Here is an 11,450-nt window from a genome sequence, read left to right as displayed (position 1 = left end):
TTCGGCAGGAAACTTTGGCAAAACTGCAAAAAAGCAATCTCAAAAAACCTTTAATTAACTCTGTAGTAATACAAATTTAGAAAAGGTATACAATTTTAAACGAATTGGACAATTCAAATGAAATCACAATGTTGTGGTTTTACAATATTAGTAGATGGTTTTATATACCTGAACGATCTCTTTACTTGATTACAACCTAGATTTATCGTTTCCAATCATATATGACAATGTTTTTCCATGTATCAAAAAGGAGGAAACGCCTGATTAACTGATGGATTCGTAGAATTAAATGCTTCAATAAAATAATTTCATTATCGTACAATCCTAACTAGTATTATATTTATTTAATCTGTCAAACCCATCTTAACAATAATTGAACCTATTGAACAATGTAATAATTCACTTTTATGTGCTATGGATAAATTAACACCTATGTGCAGCGCCTAAAAACTTCTTATATAGATATTGTTTTTTGTTTTGTTTATTTTTCATTCATGTAAATAAAATAAAGTGTACACAAACAAAATATTTTTCTAGTCTAATAATTTTATCTGTCTAATAAGTAAATTGGCTATAGACAATTCCTATTGAAGTGATTCCGTTTATTAGTAATCTAAATAGAATTATTAATGTCCTCATTGCTGAACGATGACAAATATATCCTAGTTTGTTTAAACATTAAGTATACTATAGAAAATGTATCCCGTTCGATTCCCGATCAAACTAGAAATAAATTTCTTCACCTATGGGTTGCGAGGACCCGAATGTGAGCCTGGTCAGTTCACTGTTAGGTCAAAGTGTCGGAGAACAAATCTAATAATTTTTGAGTAATTTTCTTGGCAGTTATATGCTTTGGATACTTATGTCTAACTTACGACGACTTTAGCCTTTGTGGAGGCAAAAATAAATGTCATAATAAACAATAAAATCAATAAAGTATTCACCTGCCTGGACTCCCCAGATATGATTATCCCTGCCCGATTGTGCGGGGAAAAAGTGATATGAAACAATAAAAACTATAAAGACGTATTAAAATGGTCACGATTTCGAAACCATTACATAAGGTTGCATATTAAAACACGTAATTTTCTCAATGTTAAACTCGATTAAAAGCTCAATAAATGTTCACTCCTGTTAAAAAGTTGTTAATATTGTAAATTAGTCATTGAGAACATTGATATATCCTTGTTCCGTTCTTCACTTCCTTGTAAAACTTAAGGCCACCCGAGAAAGGTATATTATGAAATCGAGATCTAATAATTACAACAATTGCGTTATTATTCTAATGATATAACTCTTCAGTTTTAGCAAAGTATAATTCAAGGTCACATATGCGCCAAAATCTAAATCAGCTGATTAGAGATTTATAATTTTAACAATATCAGTAGGAACAGTGAAAAATTACAAATAACAAAACAAATACACTCACTACATTCTACACATAAAAACCTGTACTTTATAATAATATTAAAATGATTAATCATCTTAATTATATTTAAATTTTCATCATGATAATAGAATTTATCAATGATTAACGCTTAAAATCATAACAGTAATTTTTATTAAATATAACCCAAACGTAGATTTTAGTCGAAAAATTTCGTCAATGTCTGAAAATTTGAATGATTGAGGGTCCTAATTTGCAATATGTGACACGAGGGTGAACCTCTCAATGTATCAGGAGAGCCTGGAGGCGCGAGTAGCGCGGAGGGAGGCAGACTCTGACGCATGCGCGACAAGAACGAGGGGTGGGAGGCGCCTAACACTATTTAAACTGTTCTTGCGAACGGTCATCATGCATTGGCCTGTTTGCAACCAAAGTTTAGTTAGCTACTGTAATACGACAGCTCGAGTCGTAGACAGACAGGCTCTAGCCCGTGGTCGAGACAAAAGCATCTCGCAGACGTACGCTAGCTAAACGCGCAGTGAACCCTCGTTCAGGCCCTTATCCTTAGTGTTGTGAACCATGGCCGTCGCAGCTGCCCAGAAGAACCGCGAAATGTTCGCAATCAAGAAGTCCTACAGCATTGAGGTGAGGATGCATAACGAACTTCCCTCGGAGCCGCGCAAAGTTTTTGTGAAGTTTAAGTTGCGACTCATACAGACTCGGCTCGGCTTCGAAGGATAATATTGTGCATGTGAACTTTCTAATACTCATTTCCACAATGCTCATGTAAAGTTATGTAAACATTCGCATTATTATCGAGTGTTTAACGCTTTTATCATAATTTTATTTATTTACATAGTCATGAAATTCAAGTGCGGAACTAATATAGAATGCAGGTCAAGTTCGTATCCGAAAAGTTATAAAAATATTACGCAATAAGTTTTTGATCTTAATTCGGTAGATAAAGAGGGCAATGTCCGGCAAACAATCGGAATTAATTATTCAAAGCCGTGCACATCGTAAATTAATTGCAATCACCTGCTTTACAACTAACACTTGATTTCAAATGAAGCTTAAAAGTACGAAAACCAAAACATCTCTACGTAAAAATTAAATTCTGACATAACATGAAAGCGTGTGAAAATAAGGCTTAGAGCATTTTATATGCCCAATTGTCGTCTACAAAGTAACAAGAGATTAGCTCTACACTGCGCTTAATTACCTGTCATATCCACTAACAGAAAAATAACTTTCACGTTTCAAAATGAGTGATTCAGATATCAATTGGATATTATTTAATTCTACCACGAATGATTGCACCTTTACGTCTAGGCAAATTATAAAGATTCCGCTTATTTCAATTAGTGTCATTATTGTATAATTTCTATTGTCAAGATTCAAGGCATTCAGTACCTGCACCTAGTTACCTCATCTCGACGTGAATAATTATGAATATAAAATTTGCATAATTTCTTTTACCAACTCCTTAACCCTTCCAACGCTCATGCGAAGTATCATGCGAAGTAATTAGGTGTCTTTGGCGTGTTTCATCGACACAGTGTTTTGTTTTCTTTTTTCACAAGCCTAAACCTAAAACTGTGTCAGCGATGCGACGTTCTCCTTTATGCTGTGCGAAACCCAGGTTCCGAACAAAGGTGTAATCATTAACATAGGTTTTATAATTGGTAACTGAATGATTGTATTTCCTTGATAATTGAAGGTCGGTATGCAAGATCGTACGACGCTCACCAACTCTGCTATACACGACAAAGATTGAATCTACTCGAACAACGCGATACAAAATAAAACAATATTTAATATTCGCAAACATTCTTAAACAAACTCTCAAAAATTTATTTAAAAACTAATTCAAGGGCAAACCTTGACCAAACATCGTTAGTTACGGTCAAATAGTATAAAAAGTTAGAGGTTACTAATCGGAAATTGACCCGTAATAAATACAGACTACAAAAACGAAGTTTTTCGTAATTAGGAAAGAGCGTAAAATCGATGATTCCGGTACATTTGACTAGCACAAATCCGGGTTCGAATTAGCCTGAAGGGTGCAAGAGCCGCAGGCGAGCCGTACTCGGGCGTAATTACAGTATGATTGGAATGGTGAAGTGGTCACTTGGCTACCAAGGTTATATCAACCGGATTTTCAAGCAAATCGCTCCAGTTAGTGGACCTTTAACTTGATCGCGACACACGTCGTTTCCGCAATGACATTACACGATTTTTAATAGCAATCACACGGGTTTTAGTGAATAATTCAAAATTTCAATTATCACCGATACCCGAAATGTCATGTTCGCTAAAGCTAGTTTGTCAGAAGTATATTTGAAAACCTTGCTATTCGCAATCTTTTGTAGAAGCAAAAGTTTGACGCAAGCGTGATATTAATTCTGCCCGCGTATTTATTACTTAAGAGTTAATAGGTCAGGTTCACACTAGATGAATTCGTGCATAGAATTGAAACAATATATCAACTAAAGAACGACTCAAGGTGATCCTGGATACTTAGTCTGAGACAAATCGTAAAAATATTAATGACAATGTAACCTAGATTTTGTAATAGTTGTCGTAAGGTCATTATTATATTAGACAGTTAGTTTGAATTATAATGGTCATATTTTAAAGGCTCACGTTTATCCAATCCTCGAAGCTCAGAGTTCGATTCACGGTTTAATCACTAACAGATTGATATTATAAAATTGATGGACTGTTTATATTTAAACTCGGTTTATGTATTTGGTTAGACTTTGATTAGCTTTGTAGTTGGTTATAAATGTTATAATATTCTGCGTATTCATGTGAGTTAATATGGTAGGGCTTTACCTTCGTACAGTTTCAGGGGCTAGGTGAGGACACGGAGTGATTAGTAACCCTTGACACACATAGCGTGGCCACTCTGCTGGAAAATCCAAGATTTTCACGCTCAGTGTCATCCGACACTTTAACTGTATTGCATTTTAGTTGTTTCTTGCAGTTTTATCGTAATGTTTAAATTTCGAACACAATAAAGAAAAAGGCTTGTTTTTGGGCCTCTTTTATGGTCGCAAATTTGTTTTGTGTTAAGAGTTATTAATAAAAAATATTTTGTTTTATACATTACGTCTAATGTCTCCTATCTGAGTTGAAATGGATTTCCCTCAATTAAATTAAGACTTTTATTTTACAAACTGATCACTAATATGACAAACCAAAACAATACGAATATGTTAATATATCTTAAGGAATGTTGGTAATTGCAACGTATTCAGGAAAACATAAGGAATGTCAATGAGGTGTCTAATCAAGCATCAGAAGGAAAATGTTAAAATCAAATGTCCAAGGTTGACACAAAATTACGTCAATGGTCACAGATTTTTTAACGAAATAATTGGTTATCAAGTTTGTTTACCTAAAATCGCCCTTCGCGGAACTAACTGTAAGCGAGGAAGTAATTTTCGCACGGTAGAGTTGTTCGTATATAATGACGGCCAGATTTATTGGTGAAAATAAATGCATATGACAACGACAAAGAGCATCTTAACACATTAACTTACTAAAAACAGCTTAAAGATTTCATACGTATTGTACGCATTGCATAGGTATTTTAAATTCATAACATATTTGCATCAAAGGCTTAAAAGTCACTCTGCAAAGCTATAATTGGTTCCATTCAAGTGCAGCGGTCCAGAAAATTCTCCTTTGTGAGACCCATCTCGAAGCGTTTCACTTGTATCCGGAGTAAAATGGCAGCACTTTAAGTCCACGCTCAGGAAATAAGCTTCGGAACTTCGTAAAAGCAATCCCTACTCACACATGAAATATAACGCGACACTTTATATTTATAAGGATTTAGCTCTTAGCCTTTGTGCTGCGTAATTTATAGCTTTATTACGTGGGTTTCAATAAGGTTTTTCTTTTGTTACAGAACGGCTACCCATCTCGCCGTCGCTCGCTTGTGGACGACGCACGGTTCGAAACACTTGTTGTAAAACAGACTAAGCAAAGCGTTTTGGAAGAGGCTCGCGCCCGCTCTAATGGTATGTTAAGTTATAAAGCGTTAGATTTTTTTTTGGTTTCTTTTGTTTTACTTTCTTTTTTTTTAATTTATTAGACTCAGGCTTGGAATCCGAATTTATCCAAGACGTCGCTCATTTAGGCCACGGCGACAAAACACCAACCGTCGAAGATGGAACTCATCAGGACGAAACCAAGAACGGCCAACTTGGTAATTTCTTACTTAGTTTTGTTTAATATTCTTTTATTATTTGTTTTCTTTTTATTATTTATTTTGTTTTACTTTTTGCGTTATAGCAGATGCAGATGTAGGTGACGATGGAGGAAAGAAAGACGAAGGTCAGTGATAAAAATACGTATTAAAGTTTTTGTAAACAAAATTTATAAGGACATTACAATCAATAACAATATCAATTTGTATGCTGATCATTGAAGCGAAAGACAGAATTAGAATTACTATTGGTTCTAATATTGTGTAATTGTATACTTACTTTAAACCTTTATTATAGATTATACTTTGACTGAAGAAGAAGTTATCCTCCAAAATGCTGCAAGTGAAAGTCCTGATGCAGAACATGCTGTACAAAAAGCTGCACTTTTACTCCGCATGCGAGATGGAATGGGGTCTCTCGCTCGCATCCTAAAAACTATCGACAACTACAAGGGATGTGTTGAACATTTGGAGACACGACCCTCCCAAGAAGCCGGCATCCAATTTGACGCTCTCGTGAAAGTTCGCATGTCCCGTATGAACTTACTCCAACTAATAAGGGCTCTCCGCCAGTCTACGTCCTTCGCTGGAGTTAACCTTCTATCTGAAAACAACCTTACCAACAAAACTCCATGGTTCCCTCGCCACGCCGTCGACCTCGACAACTGCAACCACCTCATGACCAAATACGAACCAGAACTCGACATGAACCACCCAGGGTTCGCTGACAAGCAGTACAGAGAGCGCAGAAAGCAGATCGCTGTGATCGCCTTTGCTTACAAATATGGTGATCAAATTCCTTCAATCTCTTACACTGAGTCTGAGAACTCTACATGGCAGCGAGTTTTCAACACTGTCTTGGATCTGATGCCAAAACACGCGTGCAGGGAATACAAAGCGGCGTTCAACAAGTTGCAAGAGGCTGATATCTTTGTTCCACACCGAATTCCTCAATTAGAGGATGTTAGCAACTTCCTTCGTAAACACACTGGATTTACCCTGCGTCCTGCCGCTGGTTTACTGACTGCTAGAGACTTCTTGGCTTCGCTCGCTTTCCGTGTCTTCCAATCTACCCAATATGTGCGTCACGCTAACTCACCCTTCCACACACCTGAACCGTAAGTAGAACAAGAAAATATCATTTATAAGTAATTTACGTTAATCTTACTCAATATCACAATTGAATACCTTGTACGCTTCGTAATATCTACCTTTTCCATTCCAATAAAATGGCTTTAAGAGCCTTGTTAGTATCCTTTGAAAGTCAATATAGTGGGAAGATGAAATTGTAACAGCATTAAAAGCGCCGCCTCGCCTAATAATTTTAATGCCATTCCGAAGGCAGCTGTACAATTTTAGCGATATGCATTTTTAATACACTTCTAGATTTATTTATATTATTTTGTTTTGTCTGACTTTGAAAATGAAATTATTTACTTAATTTATTTACTATGGATCTGGTCTTAATCGGATGTTACTTTTATTTAGTTGATCGTTATGATTATTTAAATTGTCATTAATATAATCAAACTCCAATTATCCTGAATTTTATATTACTTTACCTATTATTTATTTACTATGCTTTGATCACGGAAACTTTGGATAAAGTAGAATTGTTAGTTTAAAAATAATATTTATTTCTACAGCGATTGCATTCATGAACTCCTTGGGCACATTCCACTCTTGGCCGACCCCAGCTTCGCTCAATTTTCACAGGAAATAGGACTTGCTTCTCTCGGTGCTTCCGATGCTGAAATCGAAAAGCTTTCCACTGTAAGTTCATGAAAATAGAATTGATTTAAAGTTAAAAAAATATTGGAAATTAACATTGTTAATGTTATAGGTATACTGGTTCACGGTTGAATTTGGACTTTGCAAAGAGAACCAACAACTTAAGGCATATGGTGCTGCTCTTCTTTCTTCTATCGGCGAACTTTTGCATGCTTTAAGTGACAAGCCAGAGCTACGACCATTCGAACCTGCATCCACATCAATGCAACCCTACCAAGATCAAGAGTATCAACCAATCTACTACGTAGCCGAGAGCTTCGAGGATGCCAAAGACAAATTCAGGTCAGTTAAAAACTCCGTATTAACAATAGAAACATAATTCTTAATTGCAGTTGCGACATTAATTTTGACACAGTGGACTTAATACTTTTTTTGGCACTTTCACAGTTCGTTAATCGTAGACAAAGCTGTGAACTTGATACACGTAATAGGCACGTAATAATGTTTAACTTTATTCTTCCAATAGACGTTGGGTGTCAACCATGTCACGACCATTCGAGGTCCGTTTCAACCCACACACAGAGCGCGTCGAGGTCCTCGACTCAGTGGACAAACTGGAGACCCTCATCTGGCAACTGAACACGGAGATGTTACACCTGACCAACGCCATCAAGAAGCTCCAAAGCACGCGTTTCGAATAAAGTGACCAACGACCGGACCTGTGAACGTGGCGACGCCGCGATGTATAGCTAGTGATACTGTAGACGTAAGACTGTTGACGTGTGGAGAATGCCTGCGAGAGTGATAACCATTGGATGGTACTTCGTTGATTTCCTTTTGTACCTTACTATTTATTATGCCGAGCTCATTGCCCGGGCCTCGGAGACGCCGCCGTCCTCCTGATTGCCCATTTACGGAGACCGCGACGCCTACGCGAGACCTTAACTATTTTTATAGTATTAATTTAACTTAATGAAGACACAAACGAATAAAAATGGAGCACCAAAAAATTGTAAAAATCAAACAGAAAATATATTATATGTTTGAATGCATCAAGTCGTTTTATTTCATTACATAATAACTATTTACTCTAAATCGAACAATGATTGTGTTGACGTGATGTAAACAAGGCCTGTGACTTAATGTTAATTACTTAAGCTATTCTACGTATTTTACAATAGATGATTAATACAGAAGGGCAAAATTTTACTCGCAGCTACTGGCATTGGCTGAATATATCTCTTCTAGGTAATAATAGTATCTTAATAAGCTATTGATAGTATTTACAAATGACTACCACTAAACTAATGATTCTTTATTAAAGGCGTACGTTAATCTTTAATATTTAAAGAACTTTAATTCTCATTAGTAAAAAAATGTATTTTATTTACATGAGAAACTTAATTTTAGGGCAAATTTTAGTCTACTATGCTAACTCTAGCATGTATATTCATGCCCTTTTGAATTGGTAAATCTTTAACCATACATACTGAATTTCAAACATTTAGATTTTTACTTATAAAACAAAACCAAACTAATAAATCAATTATTTAAAATTAAACAGTATATGTAATAATTACAAATAAAAAGGCTATTAAATCTTTATAACGAAGGTCAACGTCGAAGAGCATTTTCTCAATAAATTAAAGTAATACCGATTGATACGCAATCTTGCTCCAGTATTGGGTCCGGCGTACCTGTAATAAGATCTGTTGTCCCTAAGGGATACGCTTTAATCGGATTTAAAAGAATATTAATAATTGCCTCTATCTAGTAAACGTAAAATAATACAACCCACAGCCAATGCAAGGTGTTTCCGGGTAATTAAAGCAATTAGAACCATCTAGACGCAAAAAGCATTACTCAAGGCAGTACCTACCCAAAAAAATATAAACAAGTTTCAAGTATGTCGCTGAAAACTTGCAAAAAAAGTTCAGAATGAGAGAAGGCCTCAGATCTTTGTCACCTTGTCCAATGCTGGTACAGAAAATATTCTTATTGTGCACAAATAGTTTAAATATAAATGTGCTATGTAGAAATCATAAACTAAAATACAGTTTACATGTCTCAAGGAAGAGACTGCCTGCGCACAACACAGGGAATCCTAGTATGGGGGCTTAAAAATCTCTTTTATTGTGTACAATAATAAAGATTTCATTTCATTTCAGAGTGGACAAAGGCATAAGTTTCACTAAGGAAGCTCGCCTTACGTTAATATGTGAAATATATACTTTACGTATAAGCTTATTAGACTATCAGACACAGAAGTGAGTATGTGTCAAATAGTTGTTGCTAAAGTTTTTTTACATTCTATATATAATTAATTGCAGTTCCAACCTTTTAATACCGCATAAATCAATGACTGAACCTTCTCGATTAGGTTCTGTATAAAGATATTTTAACGTATTAACTTTGCAGTTTAATAAACTGGTAACCAGAACGAGGAAACGCAAGTTGATATGAAACTGTCAGTTATGAAACCTTGAAAATTACTAACTTTTTGTATCGTAGAGTTTGGAACACGAAATTTATTTTTACGTTCTATATGAAATCGGAGATTTGTATTGTTATAATGTAAAAAGAACTAAATAAATCAGGCAAAATATAAGAGTTAGCTGCGTAGATTCTTTAGTGTGTTTAATTAAAAACCTTTGTTTGATTTAAGAATTTTCTATCAATTTTGCCTGTGACTCGTATTTCAATAGAATCCACGTTTCTGTTTTTGTCTCTGTTTTTTTTTCACCAATCCCATATTTCCATCCTAAAAAAATACATACCAGAAACGCTTACTGCTACGAGTGTAATCAAAGTATTTTAATGTTCTATACGAACAATAATTTAAAATACAATAAAGTCGAAAACTTAAAAAATCTCGGTCAAGGTTAGTTTTACTTTTTACGTGATACAAAAATAAATGCCACCATCTGTTGATTTACCTTAATTTAGTTTTTAGTTTAACATTGAAGGATTTTGACGCCTTGTGCGTTAACTGGAGGTCAGATGCGAACCGGAAAATTTGTTTTTCGTACAATTAATTTTATTATACTGATATTATCGGAATGCCCACAACTGCGTAAAAAAACTATATCATGTATTTCACGAGGTTTTAATTTACCGCAAAATATATGGTCAAAAAAAAATTAAAAAAAATACAAAATCGTTTACCTATTCATGTTGGTAAAATAATGTACACTTATGAAAAACGAGTCAAACGAGAACCTTTATGTATATTTTTTTTATTATGTGTTCCTAATGAGAGATATAGATGTCAAATTGCTGAGACTATTTTTTTTAAATTAATAAGCATATACATTTTGGGTTATCACTGCACAACATATGAGTTGTTAATCACTAAAACCTAATTTATAGTATAAGTTTAAGTCTCGACTAGGAAGCTTACATTTACGCCCCAACCCAAAAATTAATCCACAATCTCAGATTGAAAACAATCTGAGATCAGACGGTGACAGTCGATCGATCTCTTATCGGCATCCAAATAACCAAACCCTACGAAGACAATAAATTTTTGGCGACGTATAGAATGCAATCTCTTCGCTCTTTACACTCAATTCTGATAATCAATATAAAACCGTACAAATAATATTAAATTATTCATGTCTATGAAAACATATCACATAGCTTTTTAATTATTTTAAAAACTGGTGTAAGTTTAAGGATAAGATAAGGAATGATAGCATATTGGCATACTTGAACTGTCATTTTCATACAAAGTACCACAAACACTGATCCGACCGACCATGGATAGCTTGTATCGACATAGCTATTGCAATCCATCGATTGGTTATTGTCCAACCTTTGAATTAAGGTGTCTATCTCAGATGGACAAAAATGTGCGTTTGGGCGTTAGCCACACGTATACTATAGCTAGCTAATAATTTACTCAACTTTATCTAACACATTACACACACTTCCACGCGCTGACTTTCCCTTCACACACACGCATATACTTTCCAATAAATGACATAACTGAATATCCCTAATACAATTTAAAACTATACACTACCGACGGGTCGCTAGTTTAATAAAGAGGGTACATCCTGCCATGAAGTAATATAAGTTCAAGTTCAGCAAAGGCAAGGTCGCTGAAGGCCA

At 35.0% G+C, this 11,450-nt stretch overlaps 1 protein-coding gene across 2 annotated transcripts; it reads left to right on the top strand.

Moving 5' to 3' along the window:
• Nucleotides 1–1,790: 1,790 nt before the first annotated feature.
• Nucleotides 1,791–8,389, top strand: LOC110997603 (tyrosine 3-monooxygenase). 2 transcript variants are annotated; one of them, XM_022265846.2, is made up of 8 exons: nt 1,791–2,032; nt 5,307–5,418; nt 5,493–5,606; nt 5,696–5,734; nt 5,905–6,724; nt 7,253–7,379; nt 7,450–7,679; nt 7,864–8,389. In XM_022265846.2, exons 1-8 carry the CDS (start codon nt 1,967–1,969, stop codon nt 8,036–8,038), a joined length of 1,683 nt encoding a protein of 560 aa, XP_022121538.2. In that variant the 5' UTR covers nt 1,791–1,966; the 3' UTR covers nt 8,039–8,389. The 2 variants fall into 2 exon arrangements, with proteins under 2 accessions (XP_022121538.2, XP_022121537.2); XM_022265845.2 differs by having other exon boundaries at nt 5,693–5,734.
• The last annotated feature ends 3,061 nt before the right edge of the window (nt 8,390–11,450 follow it).

This window comes from Pieris rapae, chromosome Z (genome assembly GCF_905147795.1).
Source record: "Pieris rapae chromosome Z, ilPieRapa1.1, whole genome shotgun sequence".
NCBI lineage: Eukaryota > Metazoa > Arthropoda > Insecta > Lepidoptera > Pieridae > Pieris > Pieris rapae.
The sequence above is the reverse complement of the archived record's forward strand: the minus strand, read 5'-3'. Positions and strand labels throughout refer to the sequence as shown.

Bases quoted from the DNA above. Each gene is read 5' to 3' on its own strand.
- LOC110997603 (XM_022265845.2), top strand. From the start codon at position 1,967: ATGGCCGTCGCAGCTGCCCAGAAGAACCGCGAAATGTTCGCAATCAAG. The intron at 5,735-5,904 runs GTCAGTGATAAA...CCTTTATTATAG, and splicing joins TGGAGGAAAGAAAGACGAAG to ATTATACTTTGACTGAAGAA. The intron at 7,680-7,863 runs GTCAGTTAAAAA...TTCTTCCAATAG, and splicing joins GATGCCAAAGACAAATTCAG to ACGTTGGGTGTCAACCATGT.